Source organism: Muntiacus reevesi, chromosome 17 (genome assembly GCF_963930625.1).
Source record: "Muntiacus reevesi chromosome 17, mMunRee1.1, whole genome shotgun sequence".
In the NCBI taxonomy this organism is placed as follows: Eukaryota; Metazoa; Chordata; class Mammalia; order Artiodactyla; family Cervidae; genus Muntiacus; species Muntiacus reevesi.
The window spans coordinates 49,807,467-49,823,794 of NC_089265.1; the positions used below are offsets into that span (position 1 = coordinate 49,807,467).

A 16,328-nucleotide genomic window follows, 5' to 3' on the forward strand; every position below is an offset into this window, starting at 1 on the left:
TATATTATAATCTTTTGATATGTCCTTTGCTGTACTAATGCTTTAAAGTATGATTACATTTAATTTATCTTTGTTGCTTGTGCATTTGGGTCAAATGAGAAATTAGCAAATCCAGTGTCCTGAAGTTTTTCCTATATATTTTTTTCAAAGAATTTTATACTTTAACTCTTAGGAAATCTATTTGAGTTAATTTTTGGATATGGTATAAGGTAATGAATCAGTTTTATTCTTCTGCATGTGGGTATGTAGTTTTTCAGCACCGTTCGTTGAAAAGACTGTTCTTTCGCTGTTGAATAGTCTTGATAACCCCTATTGAAAATCAGTTGCCCATATATGTGAGGGTTTATTTCTGGGCCTTCTCTTCTGTTCCTTAGGTCTCTGTGTCTGTCTTTATGCCAGTAACACACTGTTTTTATTACTGTAGCTTTGTAATAATGAAATCAAGAAGCATGAGTCATCAGCGTTAGTCTTTTTCTACCTTGACTTGGTGATTTGGAGTCTATTGAGATTCTACATGAATTTTAGGATGAATGTTTATATTTTTACAACAGATGTCTTGGAGATTTTGAATCTGCAGGTGTTTTTATTTTGTGACATGTTAACATTGTCTTCCCATCTATGAATACAAGCTGTATTGCCATTTCCTTGTATCTTTAATTGCTTTCCACATAATTTTGTACTTTTCACTGTGTCTTTTGCTTCCCTGATTAAGCTTATTCTTTTTGATGCTATTATAAATGGAATTGTTTTCTTAATTTCTTTGTAAATGGAAACTCAGTTGGCTTTTTTGAGTTGATTTTATGTTGCGCAACTTCGAATTTGCTTAAGTTCTATCTGTGTGTGTGTGAAATTGTTAGGGTTTTCTACATATAAGACCACTTTATCTTAAAACAGAGGCAATTTTATTTCATCATTTCTGATTTGGATACCTTTTTTTCCCTTTTTCTTGCCTAATTTCTCTGGGTAGAATTTCCAATACTTTGTTTGTTGTGGTTCTTTAATGAACTGGAACCTGGTCCCCCGGAGTCGTCAATAAGAAAGTGAAAGAGAGAGCTGGAGGGAGGGAGGGAGAGAGAGAAAGAAAGACACGGGGACCCAAGCTCTGATGGAGCAAGGGTATTTTATTAGCAGAAATGCAGGCTTTTTTATCTTTAGTAGGATGATTACTCAGCTATTACACAGGATGAAATTTTATCAGTAGTCACAATATGGATAGTCTAATATATACAAGGTTGCTGACGCAGAGAAGAGTCACTGAAGGGAGTTACTGAAAGGAATCCAAGCAGATGCCCTTTTGCATGGTCTCAGTCCTGAAAACTGTGTGCCGTTTCACTCTTTCCCATTGCCAGGAACTGTAAGGAACAGAGGATTTATGAGAAATAGAAAACAGCATGCAGGAATCCTCCTGTTAAATGTTCCCTGACATATGTTGAATAAAGGTGATTTAAGTTTGCATCCTTTATTCTGATCATAGAGGAAAAGCTTTTCATCTTTTCCTTGAGTATGCTATCTGTAGTTTGTTCATATGTGACCTTTATTATTCTTAATTAGTTTCCTTCTATTTATAATTTTTGAGTATTTTTATTAGGGAAATGTGTTATATTTTTCAAATGCTTTTTCTTCATCAGTTGAGATGATCAGATGTTGTTTTTGTCCTTTCATTTTGTTAATGTGGTGTATTACGTTGATTTGTTTTCATATGTTGAACCACTCTTCCATTCCTTATCCCAGTAGGGATAAGTCCTATTGGGTCATGGTATGTTATCCTCTTAATATGGTGTTGAATTTTGTTTGCTCTCATTTTTGAGGATTTTTGCATCAGTGTTCATAAGGGATATTGGTTTGTAGTTTTGTTTTTTTCTTGTAGTATCTTTGTCTGGTTTTGGTATCAGTAACTCTGTCCTTAAGATACATTAGGAAGTATTCCTTTCCTTTCAGTTTTTTGGAAGAAGTTGAGAAAAACGTGTGTTTCTTCTTTAAATGTTTAAATTTGTGATAGAATTCACTCATGAAACCATCTGATCATGGGCTTTTATTTCTTAGGTGGTTTTTGACTAGTGATTCACTCTCTATATTAGTTATAGATCTATCTAGATTTTCTGTTTCTTCAAAACTCAGTGTTGATCGGTCTGTGTTTCTAGGAATTTTTTCATGTTAAGTTATCTAATTTGTTGGCATAAAATCCCTCTTATTTTGGTAGAATTGGTAGTGATGTCCCCACTTTCATTTCTGATTTCAGTTGAATATTCCTTCTTTAATCTTATTAAAGATTCTTCAGTTTTGTTCATCTTTTTGAAGAACCAACTCTTGTTGATTTTCTCAATTATTTTTCAATTCTCTATTTCTCTCTGATTTGTATTTCTTTACTTCAGCAAACTTTTGGGTTAGTTTGCTCCTTTTTTAGTTCTTTAAGATATAAAGTTGAGTTGTTGATTTGAGATCTTCCTTTTTCAGTATAAATATTTACAGCTATAAATTTCCCTCAGTATAGTTATTGCTTTATGCTATAAATTTTGGTATGTTGTATCTTGATTTTCAGTTGTCTCAAAATATTTGTTTTCCTTGTGCCTTCTTCGACTAATTGTTTAACAGTAAATGTGTTAATTTATACATATTTGTAATTTTGCATTTTTCATTCTGCTGTTGATTTCTAGTTTCATTCCATTGTGATTTGAAAAGATGCTTTCTATGATTTCAGTCTTTAAAAAAATTTTGACTTCTGTCTTATGACCTAAAATTTGGTCTGTCCTGGAAAATGTTCTGTGTACATGTATGAACAATGTGTATTCTGCTGTTGATGGAGGAGTATTCTGTTTATGTTTGTTGATAGTATTGTTTTCATCCTCTGTTTCTTTATTGATCTTTCCTCTGACTCTTCTGTCAGTTATTGAAAGTGGGGTAGGTTTTGAAGTCTCATGTTACTGTAGAGTGAATTTTTTCCTCAGTTCTATCAATATTTCATGTATTTTTGAGCTCTGCTATTTGGTGTGTATGCGTTTCTAGTTATTTTATCTTCTTGATGAAATTACCTTTGAAATTACATTGTACAATAGTACAATGTCTTTTGTGTAATTATAGGTTTTGACCTACCAGTCTGGTTTGAGTGATATTATAGCCATTTCTGCTTTCTTCTGGGTATTATTGGAATGGAATATCATTCACTTTCGAACTGTTTGTGTCCTTAGATCTAAAGTAAGTCTCTTGCAGAAATCATATAGTTTGGTGTGTTTTTTTAAAAAATCCATTCTGTCAGTTTATATCTTTGTGAAGTTTAAACCATTATGTTTAAAATAAATACTGATAAACAGTTTAATTTTGTCATTTTGTTACTTTCTGTGTGTCTTACAGCTTTTTTGTCCCTTTTTCCCCTCCCTTTTGGCCTTTGTGTTTAGTTGATTTTCTTGTTTTGACGTGTTTTGATGCCCTTCTCTTTTCCAGATATGCATCTTCTATAGATAATTTCTTATTAGTTATTTTCATGGAGATTACCTGTAACATTGTAAAGTTGACTATCTTTTTAAAATTGACATCAGCTTAATTTAATTGCATACAAAAACTATTTACTGCTCAACCCCCTCCATTTTGTCATTGATGTCAGAAATTATATCCTTATTGTATATTTTGTACCCATTATCATAGATTTATAATTATTTTCATGCATTTGTCTTTTAAATCCTGTAGGAAATAAAAGGTGGCGTTAAAATGAAAAGTCATAGTAATAGTTGGTTTTATCTGTTGAGTTAGACTAGGCTATTTAGCTGATTTACTTTAGTCTAAATAGTTTTAGACTATCGCTAGCTAGCCCTTTCACCTTTTCTTTCCACCAGTAATTTTTCTCCCTTGCAAACATTCAAATCTCAGCTACAGATCTACTTAAAAATTTAAAGAAAGACATATCTAGCAGCTACCAGACAGGAGATAGTCTCAGGGGAATTGTTACTAGAGAGGCAACAAGGGAATGCTCATATAGCAGTGGCCAGGTTTTGTGCCTGGAGTATGGGTGGAAGGGATAGTAGGAAGTGGTGATAGCTTGGGCTCTTTTGCATATGCTATGTTATGTACCTTTTTCATACTGTTTAATGTTGCGGCCGTGTGAAGGGAAGAGACTTAAAAGAAACCTGTGTACTTTTTTTTTTGCCTTTCAAATTATAATGATTCAGTTCTCTAGGAAATATTGTACAGTTTACTAACTCTCATTGTCTTATACTTCCTTAATCGAAAATATCAAACTGGGACTCTGAGAGTCTTAAAGTAGAGGAATACCAGGATGTGGTTTGAGAAAGAAGGAAAGAAGACCATTCTATACATTTTGCTGTTTTGTATAATCAAGCATTAGGTGTAGGTTAATTTTAGATGCAAGGCTTACATTCTTTAGGTTCCTTTCCAGATGTTCTCCTGCCTATTTATTATTGTCTGATATTTCTTTTAAAGTTTGTCAGTACATGAGAAAAGTCAAAGATGTATGTGATTTCCTGTTGTAAACGTGATTATGAATAAAGCTCTTTTCCAGCATTTTACTTATGTGTGCTAGAATCTAGGATGTTACAGGGTACCAAAAAAGATATTATTGACAGAAGAAATGGCTAAAGTCCCTTGCTTTAGATTTCTCTATAAATAAATGATTAGGGAGAATTTATGTCGTGTAATATAGGGAATATGTATAGCATAGCAGGAACTAAAGTAGCTTATTAAAATGTCTTTATATAGATAATGGAATGCAAGAGTATATGAAAGATTAGTTCAATGTGACAGTAAGCAGACTGTTTCTTTTAAGAGCCAGATAGTAAATATTTTAAGCTTGAAGTTGTATCATCTGTCACAAGTACTCAGCTCTGGTGTTTGAACATGAAAGCAGCTGTAAACAGCACAGAATGAATATGTATAGCTGTATTCCAGAATACTTTATTTACAAAAATAAGCAGCATGCTGGATTAATCCATGGTCATATTTTGCCAAACTCTGGTTCAGTGCATTACATAATCAACAAAAGGGAAAATCCTCCAGGAAAGCTCTTTGTACTCGTATCCTTATAATACTAAAATGGCTATAAGTTAGGACCAGAGATGTGTGCCTAAAGTAATCACAGGCAGAAACTATAATGATTTAGAAAGATGAAATCTAAGAAGCATTTGATTTTAGTTTTGTAATGTGGGCAGTATAAAGTGGATATGACATTACATAAAATCCTAGAACTCTCCAAGTGTCAGGGAACTTCTTTGCAGTTTGAGCTTAAAAAGTTTAAGGCAAATGAAAGGAAATCCTCTTATTAATTGGTGGGTAGTATTTTGGCACCTGTTGTCTTCATGTTGTTTAGCTGCCTTACTAAAAGAAATTGAAAATAAGTTTAGGTACATTAATGAGATGGATCCATAATGTGTACCTGTTAAATTAGGATGTATGGGATTAGTTAAAAATAACTAATCTGTTAGAGATAAATGAAAGCTATAATTTTTCCAAGGAAATTCAGATATATTTTTAGCAGTCATTGTGTATGACTGAAAAGTAAGTTTTAAAAAATGCAGGGATAAAAATTGTGAATGAAAATTTATTCTGTCTTTGACGTCAGTCTATTTTTAGTATATTCTTTTTAAACACTTTCTTCATATTGCAGCAGTTTCAGAGTCACAGAAAGTTGATAGGAAGCTCCAGAGATTGTCCTTATACCCTTGCATCCACCCATGCATGAAAATGAAAAATGCTCAGTTGTGTCAGATTCTTTGCAACCCCATGGACTAATCCATGGAATTCTCTTGCCCACAGTACTGGAGTGGGTAGCTGTTCCCTTCTCCAGGGGCTCATCCCAACTCAGGAATCGAGCCAGCGTCTCCTGCATTGCAGGTGGATTCTTCACCAACTCAACCACCAGGGACGCCTAAGGCTATTGGAGCGGGAAGCCTATCCCTTCTCCAGTGGATCTTCCCAATCCAGGAATCAAGTCAGGGTCTCCTGCGTTGCAGGCAGATTCTTTTCCAACTGAGCCATCCATGCATAGCCTTCCCCATTAACAACATCCCTCACCACGTGGCACACTTGTTAGATGTACATTAACAGATCAGACTTACATTGACACATCATGATTACCCAGAGTCTATAGTTTACATTATACTTCACTCTTGATGTTGTATGTTGAATGGGTTTGGACAAATGGGTGACATGTATCCGTTTCCAGTGGTCATGTGTGGATGTGAGAGTTGGACTGTGAAGAAAGCTGAGTGCCAAAAAATTGATGCTTTTGAACTGTGGTGCTGGAGAAGACTCTTGAGAGTGCCTTGAACTGCAAGGAGATCCAATCAGTCCATTCTAAAGGAGATCAGTCCTGGGTATTCATTGGAAGGACTGATGCTGAAGCTGAAACTCCAATACTTTGGCCACCTCATGCGGAGAGTTGACTTATTGGAAAAGACCCTGATGCTGGGAGGGATTGGGGGCAGGAGGAGAAGGGGATGACAGAGGATGAGATGGCCAGATGACATCACCGACTCGACGGACATGAGTTTGAGTAAACTCTGGGAGTTGGTGATGGACAGGGGGGCCTGGCGTGCTGCAATTCATGGGGTCACAAAGAGTCAGACACGACTGAGCGACTAAACTGAACTGATTGATAGATTTTATCTTATAGAGTATTTTCACTGCTTTAAAAATCTTTTTAAAGCAGTGTTTTGTCTCTCCCCTATCACACAAGCCCTAGCAAGCACTGATCTTTTTACTGTGTCCATAGTTTTGCCTTTTCCAGAATGTCATATAGATGGAATTATAGAGGAGAAAGACTTTTCAGGTTTGCATCTTTCACTTAGTAATATGCATTTGAGGTTCCTCCCTATCATTTCCTGACTTGATAGCTCAATTTTTTAATGCTGAGTAATATTCCATTATCTGATGTATCACAGATTGTGTATCCATTACCTTCTGCAGGACATCTTGGTTGCTTCCAACTTTAGCTATAAAATTGAAATATAAAATTTTTGTGGATAAACTTGATTCATATAAATTTATGGGCAAAGCTGTTATAGACATCCATGGATTTATGGATAAATTTATGGATAAATCCCCATAGGATTTATGGGGACATAACTTTAAACTCCTTTGGGTAAATATCAAGGAACTGTTATAGACATCCATGGATTTATGGATAAATTTATGGATAAATCCCCATAGGATTTATGGGGACATAACTTTAAATTTGTTTGGGGTAAATATCAAGGAGCAAAATTGCTGAATCATATGGTAAGAGTATCTTTAGTTTTATAAGAACCTTTCAGACTGTCTTCTAAGTGGCTATACCCTTTTGCATTGCTGTTGGCAGTGATTGTGAGTTGCTGCTGCTTCACATCCTTACCATTATTTACTGTTGTCAGTATTCCTCATTTTGGTTGTTATAGTAGGTGTGTAGTAGTATCTCAGTATTCTTATTTTGACTTGTATTTCTCTGATAGTATATAATGTGAAACATCTTTGCTTATTTGCTGTCTGTATGTCTTTGATGAGGTGTCTGTTAAGATCTTTGGCCCATTTTTCAACTAGATTGCCTTCTTATTGAGTATTATAAACTTCTTGAACTTTTTGGATAGTAAGTATTTCTTTATGAGATCTCTTTTGCAAATATTTTCTCCCACTTGGTAGCTTGTCTTATAATTCTCTTGGAATTGTCTTTTCTAGAGCAGAAGCTTTAAAAAAAATTTTTTTTAATTCATTACTCTTTGTTTTGGCTGTGGTGTACGGGATCTTAGTTCCCCGAACAGGGATCAAACCCTTGCTCCCTGCAGTGGAACCACTGGATTGTCAGGGAAGTTCCAGAAGTTTTTTAGTTTTAACCAAATCCAGTTTATCCATTAGTTCTTTCATGAATTGTGCCTTTGAATTGTATCTATCAAGTGATCATCTAAAAAGTATCTGAGAAAGTCATCTAAGTTTTCTTTGATTTGTCTCTATGGAGCTTTATAGTATTGGGTTTTAAAGTTGGGTCTGTGGCCCACTTTCAGTCAGCTTCTGTAAAAGGTATAAAGCTTATGTCTAAATTAATGCTTTTGCATGTCAATATTCATTTATTCAGCACCATTTTTTGAAGAGAATATCTTTGCTTCATTATTTGTCTTTGCTCTTTTGTCAGAGATTCAGGCTGTGTTTGTGGAGGTCTGTTTTGCGTTCTCTATTCTGTTCCATTGATCTGTTTGTCTGTTCTTTTGACAGTAGCACAGTGTCTTGCTTACTGTAGCTTTAGAGTAAGTCTTGAATCTGGGAATGTCAGTCCTCCAACATTGCTCTTCTTCAGTATTATGTTGACTAGTATGTTCTGGGTCTTTTGCCTCTCCATATAAATTTTAAAATCAGTTTGTCCATATCCATTAAGTAACTTCATGGGATATTGATTGTGATTGCATTGAATCTATAGACCAGTTGGGGATTAACTGACATCTTATCAGTATTGAATTTTCCTACCCTTGAATGTGGAATATCTCTATTTATTTAGTTGTTTATTATCAGAATATTATAATTTTCCTCCTATGAATTTTGTATTTATTTTGTTAGATTTATGCCTAAGTATTACTTTCTTTGAATGCTAATATAAATGTTCTTATGTCTTTATTTCATGTTATATTTGTCCTTTGGTATATAGGGAAGCAGTTCACTATTCTATATTAATCTTATATTGTACAACTATGCTGTATTAGCTTATTAGTTTCAGGAACTTTTTTATAGATAATTTACATAGATAATCATGTTGTCTGTTGACAAAGACAGTTTTATGTCTTTACCAATCTGTATACTTTAAAATTTTCTTTTTTTGGCTTACTGCATTGGCATGACTTCTACTGTGATGTTGAAAAGGAATGGTGAGATGGACATCTTTGTTTTGTACTCAGTCTTGTTGGGAAAATGTTGAGTTTCTCACTGTTAAGGAGGATGTTGGTTGTAGGTTTTTCCAAGATATTTCTTAATTCTAATTTACTGAGCGTTCTTATCATGAATGGGTGTTGAATTTTGTTACATATTTCTCTATATGATTGTGATTTTTCATTCAGATCTGATTTTTAAACCTGGTTTTGAATATATAATCTCTTGGACAAGTTATTTGTACTTGCCAAACCTAATTTCCTGCTAGGAACCATGTACATATGGGAACTTATAAGAAATAGGGAGCAGAAATACATTTCTGCCTTATTCATTGTGAGAATTATTTATTGTATTACATATCAACTGCTTTCCTTAATTCCTGTTGGTAATAAACACTTCATAAGTAGTAATTGTCAACTGGCTTTGACAAAACAATAGAAAATAAGCCTTTTAAATATAATGTTGTTAATTCAGCTGGTATCACATATGATTATTCTTAGATAATATAAGGTGAATAGTCATTTTTTAAATAGTGATTTCTGTCTTTTTGAAACAGATTCAAGATTTATGGAAACTTACCGTTAGTTTCTTTACGAATCTCAGATAAAAAACTGCAAGGGATTTTGGAACTGATTGAAAGCATTCCCAAACCCCCGCCTGCAGCTGAAGTGAACGTGCCCGTCAGATCAAACCAGGTACTGTGTTCTCAGAGTGAATGACAGCAGAATCAAAAGGCAGATTTCACAAAGAGTGTGTAACCACAGAAATGTGGAGTGAAATTCAATTCATTTGTAATAGACTTTTTAAAAGTACATTTTGAAAGAGAAGATGATAAATTAGTTAAAGATGCAAATAGTAAACAAAAGTATGAATGATGTCTACCTTTCTTCACTTTTCCAGTCTCTGTTCCCTTTCCTTCGTGGTTAACTACTGCTTCTCTAGGTTTTTGAAAATGTTTATAGCTTTTGCTAATACACACATGTACAAATATGCATGGCTCTCTGCGTTTATACGGATGTATGTGTTTATATTATAATGTTCTTAAAATTTACATAAATGGGATCATTATACTTCCTGGTTTAAATCTGTCTTTTTCACCATTATTAGCATATGTTATGTACCTTAGAGATATTTACCTGTTCAGCATATACAGATATGCCATTTTTTTTTAAATGGTGGTACAGTGTTAAATTTTGTGAGTGTACCATCCTTTGCCTAATGTAATTCTCTTTTGATGGGCTTTTATATTGTTATATTTTTAGTTATAAAAAATGTCACTGCTTTGAACTTTCTTATACATATATTTTGAGTATTTTTTTAATCCATTGGATACATTTCTGGAAGTGGTGTTGTTGAGTGAAATATGTGAATTTTATATTTTAATGAATTTTGCCAAGTTTGCTTTTTGATTACGAATGTTTAGTCCCACCAGCGTTAAATGTTGTTTCTCTGTTCTCATTAGTCTTGAGTATAAACAAATGTGACAGTTTTAGTGTAGTCAGTGAAGCAGAAGTAGCTGTTTTTTTTTTTTTAATTCCCTTGCCTTTTCTATGATCCAGCATATGTTGGCAATTTGATCTCTGGTTCCTGTGCCTTAGCTCAAACTCACGTCCATTGAGTCAGTGATGCCATCCAACCATCTCATCCTCTGTCGCCACATCTTCTCTTGCCCTCAATTTTTCCCAGCCTCAGGGTCTTTTCCAGTGAATCAGCACTTTGCATCAGGTGGCCAAAGTATTGAAACTTCCATTTCAGCATCAGTCCTTCCAGTGAATGTTCAAGGTTGATTTCCTTTAAAATTGACTGTTTTGATCTCCTTGCAGTCCATGAGACTCTCAAGAGTCTTCTCCAGTACCACAGTTCAAAAGCATCAACTGTATGGCACTCAACCTTCTTTATGGTCCAACTCTTATATCTGTACATGACTGCTGGAAAAATCATAGCTTTGTTTGACTATATGGACCTTTGTCAGGAAAGTGATGTCTCTGCTTTTTATTATGCTGTCTAGGTTTGTCATAGCCTTTCTTCCAAAGAGCAAGCATCTTTTAATTTCATGACTTCAGTCACCTTCCGCAGATATTTTGGAGCCAAAGAAAATGAAATCTGTCACTGTTTCCACTTTCTCCCCATCTGTTTGCCATGAAGTGATGGGAGTGATGTCGTGATCTTTGTTTTTTAAATGTTGAGTTTTAAGCCAACTTTTTCATTCTCCTCTTTCATTCATTAAAAGGCTCTTTAGTTCCTCTTTGCTTTCTGCCATTAAAGTGGTATCATGCATATCTGAGGTTGTTGATAGTTCTCCTGGCAATCTTGATTTAACCTTGTAAATCATCCAGCCCAGCATTTTGGATGATGTACTTGCATATAAGTTAAATAAGCAGGGTGACAATATACAGCCTTGACTCCTTTCCAAATTTTGAAAATCTGTTGTTCCATGTCTGGTTCTCACTGTTGCTTCTTATCCTGCATACAGGTTTCTCAGGAGGCAGGTAAGATGGTCTAGTATTTCCATCTCTTTAAGAATTTTCCACAGTTTGTTGTGATCCACACAGTCAAAGGCTTTAGCATAATCAATGCCACAGAAGTAGACTTTTTTTTGAATTCTCTTGCTGCTTCTGTGATCCACTGGATGTTGGCCATTTGATCTCTGGGTCCTCTGCCTTTTCTAAATCCAGGTTTACCTCTGAAAGTTGTTGGTTCACATACTGCTGTGGCCTAGCTTGAAGTATTTTGAGCATTACCTTGCTAGCATGTGAAATGAGTGTAGTTGTGTGGTAGTTTGAGCATTCTTTGTCATTGCCTTTCTTTGGGATTGGAATGAAAACTGACCTGGAGTGGCTGAAGAGCATGTCCCTGCTAGTCATGGCCTGACTAATTGTGGTCTCCTGGAGAAGAGAATGGCAAGCCATTTCAGTATTCTTGCCTTGAGAACCCCATGAACTTTGAAAAGGCAAAAAGGTATGATACTGAAAGATGAGACCCCCCCAGGCTGGTAGTTCTTCAATATGCTATTGGGGAAGAACAGAGAAGTAGCTCCAGAAAGAATGAAGAGGCTGAACCAAAGTTTTAAACGATGTCCAGGTGTGGATGTGTCTGGTGGTGAAAGTAAAGTCCAGTGCTATAAAGAAAAGTGTTGCATAACAACCTGGAATGTTAGGTCCATGAATCAAGGTAAAATGGATTTGATCAAACAGGAGATGCCAAGAGTGAATGTTGACATTTTAGGATTCAGTGAATCCTAATGGGTGAATTTAATTCAGATGACCATTGTATCTACTACTGTGAGCAAGAATCCCTTAGAAGGAGTGGAGTAGCCCTCATAGTCAGCAAAAGAATCTGAAATGCAGTACTTGGGTGCAGTCTCAAAAATGACAGAATGATCTCAGTTCATTTCCAAGGCAAACCATTCAACATCACAGTAATCCAAGTCTATACCCTAACCAGTAATGCCAGAGAAGCTGAAGTTGATTGATTCTACCAAAACCTACAAGACCTCCTAGAACTAAGACTAAAGACAGGGGTCCTTTTCATCATAAGGGACTGGAATGCAAAAGTAGAAAGTCAAGTAACAGGTAAGTTTGGTCTTAGAATACCAAATGAAGCAGGGCAAAGACTAACAGAATTTTGCTAAGAGCAAACACCATCTTCTAGTGATACAAGAGATAACTCCACATATGGACATCATCAAATGGTCAGTACTGAAACAGATTGATTATATTCTTTACTGCTGAAGATGGCGAAGCTCTAGACAGCAGAAACAAAGGCTGGAGCTGACTGTGGCTCAGATCTTGAGCTCCTTGTTGAAAATTCAGACTTAAATTGAAGAAAGTGGGGAAAACCACTCAGCCATTCAGCTATGACCTCAATCAAATCCCTTGTGACTATACAATGAAGGTGATGAATAGATTCAAGGGACTAGATCTGGTAGACAGTGCCTGAAGATCTATAGTCAAAGGTTCATAATATTGTACAGGAGGTGTTGACCAGTGCTATCCCCAAGAAAAACAAATGCAAGAAGGCAAAGTGGTTGTCTGAGGAGGCCTTAAAAATAGCTGAGAAAAGAAGAGAAGCAAAAGACAAAGGAGAAAGGGAAAGATACACCCAACTGAATGCAGAATTCCAGAGAATAGCAGGAAGAGATAAGAAAACCTTAAGTAAACAATGCAAAGAAATAGAGGAAAACAATAGAGTGGAAAACACTAGAGATCTCTTCAAGAAAATTGGGGATACCAAGGAAACATTTCATGCATAGATAGGCACAGTAAAGGACAGAAACGTCAACAGAAGCAGAAGATATTAAGAGGTGGCAAGAATACACATGAGAACTGTACAAAAAAGGTCTTAATGACATGGATAACCATGATGGTATGGTCACCCATTTAGAACCAAACATCCTGGAGTGTGGAGTCTAGTGGGCCTTAGGAAGCATTACTGTGAACTGCTAGTGAAGGTGATGGAATTCCAGCTGAACTATTTCAGATACTAGAAGATGATGCTGTTAAAGTGCTGCACTCAGTATGCCAGCAAATTTGGACAACTCGACAGTGGCCACAGGACTGGAAAAGGTCAGTTTTCATTCCGGTTCCAAAAAAAACAATGCCAAAGAATGTTCAATTACCATATAGTAAGTTACATCAGTCTGTAATTTTTTATGTGTGGTATGTTTGCTTGAGTCTGTTGTTAGGCCTAAGAGATTAGGTTAGGAATGTTTTCTTCCATTTATTTGATAAGAATTTGAAAAGGAAGTTTTTTAATTCATTAAATGGTGGTAAACTTCTTTATCGAAGCCTTCTTACTTTTCTCTCTTGGTAGAATTTTGGGTACTGATTCAATACCTTTTCTTGTTACAAGCCTGTTCAGAGTTTCTGTTTGTTCTTGAGTCAGTTAAAGTAATTTGTGTCTTTGTAGAAATTTTGTCTATTGAATCTAGGTTATCTGATCTGTGGGCCTTCAGCTTTTCAATCTTTTTTTATTTCTGTAAGATTGGATGCAGTGACTTCAATTTGACTTCTGATTTTAGTTATGTCTTTTCTTTTTGTCTCAATCTAGCTGAAGGTTTGTCATTTTTGTTGACTTTGTCAAGAACCAGCTTTTGGTTTTGTTAATTCTTTTGTTTTTCTTTTCACTGTTTATTTTATCTCTGCTCTAATATTTATATTATATATATATTTTTTTACCTTTGCTGGCTTTTTGTTTTGGTTAGTCCATTTTTTACTTGTTTGAAGTATAAAGTGAGGTTATTGATTTTGAAATCTTTTATTTTAATGTATACTTTTATAGCAGTAAATTTCCTTCTAAGTACTGATGTCAAGGTATCTCATACAATGTATTTTCATTGTCTTTCATCTCAAAGTATTTGTAAATTTTCTTGCAATTTGTTCTTTGATCCACTGGTTTGTTTTTTTAAAGTTTTCTTCAATTTCTGTGTATTTGTGTATTTCCACTTTTCCTTGTGTTAATGATTTCTAGCTTGATTTCATTGTGGTTGGAGAAGATACTTTATATGATTTCACTCTTAAAATTCTTTTGACACTTGTTTTGTGGTGTGCCACATGATCAACCCTGGAAAATGTTCTGCATGTACTTGGGAAGAATGTATATTCTGCTGTTGGTGGTTTGTTCTGTGTATGTCTGCTATGTCTAGTTGGTGTATAGCATTGTTCAAGTTCTTTATTTACTTACTGATCCTCTGACTAGTTTTTCTATTCTTTATTGAAAGCGAGCTTATGAAGTCTCCAACTATTACTGTGGAACTTTCTGTTTCTCCTGTTTTGTCATTGTTTTGTTTGCATATTTGGTGACTTTTTGGGGTATCTTTATGTTTATAATTGTTATATATTCCTAATGAATTATTCCTTTGATTATATATGATGACCTTTATGTCTTTTGTTACAGTTTTTTAAAATCTTTTGTTAGAAATTACCACCATTGTTGTGATTGCTGTTTGCATAGAGTCTCTTTTTTTTCAGTCCTTTCACTTTTCTGTGTATTTGTGTATTTGGATCTAAAAGGAATCTCTGGTAGAGAGCATGACAGGAGATGGTGAGGGACGTGGAATCCTGGCGTACTGCAGTCCTTGGCCATGGGGTCACAAAGAGTCAGACACAATGAGTGACTGAATAACAACAAAGCAGACATCATGTAGTTGGATTCAGTTTTCTTTCATCTATTTTGTCAATTTGTTCCTTTCGATTGGATGGTTGCATCTATTGATATTTAAAGCCATTGCTTGAAGATAGAAATGGCAACCTGCTCCAGTATTCTTGCTTGGGAAATCCTATGGACAGAGGAGCTCAGTGGACTGTAGACCACAGGGTCAAAAGAGTTGGACATAACTTAGCAACTGACCCACCACCACCACCATGTATTTTCAGCCATGAAATGGCTGTGCTAAATCCTGGACTCAACCTGTTCACTTCCGTTCAGTCGCTCAGCTGTGTCTCACTTTGCAACCCCATGGACTGCAGAACGCCAGGCTTCCCTGTCCATCACCAACTTCCGGAGCTTGCTCAAACTCATGTCCCTGTTAACCTTTCCAGAAGTGTCCTGGAGACTTACAGGTTTCTGACTTAATTGGGTAAGATGTCTTTTCCATGCCATTTCTTGTCTTCCTGAACTGAGGAGGATGCACTAGAATGTGGCGTTTGTCCTTTTTTTACCCCCTGATGCTTCCATGTTCGGAGTAACCCTACAAGTGTGGTTTGGGTATTGATCTTTTGCACTTTTTGTTTTAGTGAGCTTTTTTAATGGTTTTTTTAGTCCACTGCCCATTTCCAGTTGATCCACATAAGACTAAAAGGTAATGTTTTTGCCTTTTTTTTTTAACATGAAGAGAAAATCAGTGTAGTGAAATGTAAATCTATTTCATTCCTCTTCACTTCTTGTTTGTCCTCACTGATCATTATTTATTTAGTCCAAGAATCCAAAATATTTGTTACTTTTACTTTGTATTTTATTCCTGTGACTCATTGAAATTCTCCTGTTTTAAGTAATAAAACCAATATAATCTCATATATAAACTTGAAGAAGTAGATTTTACAAGTTAGATATAGCATGATCCTAAAATAAGGAATTTTGTATTTTCATCTGCCTTTTTCTGATGTCTCTTGTTGACTTACATTTGATTTTCTCTTGTGTTTGTCATTATTGAACTATATCAGATGTTCGTTTGATGCTTGTGCTCTGCCTATAGTGTACAAATTGAGCTAAACAGATACAAGTCGTATCCTTTAGGAATTTTGCAGGACAGAGACATCTGAGGACAGAGACATCTGTACAGATACCAGATACATAAGTAAAATATTAAGCATTAAAGTCATTACTGATTAGGAAACTTTTTCTTCCAATTTCTATTTGTTTCTTGTTTTTATATATTTTTTGTTTTATATTTTCTCTATTGTTGTTTAGTCACATCTGACTCTGACTCTATGGACTGTATAGCCTGCCAGCTTCTCTGCCCATGGGATTTCCCAGGCAAGAATACTGGAGTGGGTTGC

The 16,328-nt window shown here is 35.3% G+C and overlaps 1 protein-coding gene across 3 annotated transcripts in view; it reads left to right on the top strand.

The window, feature by feature from the left end:
* The window catches only part of VPS13A (vacuolar protein sorting 13 homolog A), a 253,920-nt gene that overhangs the window by 78,466 nt on the left and 159,126 nt on the right, over positions 1-16,328 (top strand). For all 3 annotated transcript variants that reach the window (XR_010659536.1, XM_065908329.1, XM_065908328.1), the window contains exon 23: positions 9,389-9,527. Coding sequence is in view for 2 of the 3 variants with exons in the window: in XM_065908329.1 (XP_065764401.1) it covers positions 9,389-9,527 (139 nt within the window). In the remaining variant the exon portion in view is untranslated. The remainder of the gene's footprint in view (positions 1-9,388; positions 9,528-16,328) is intronic.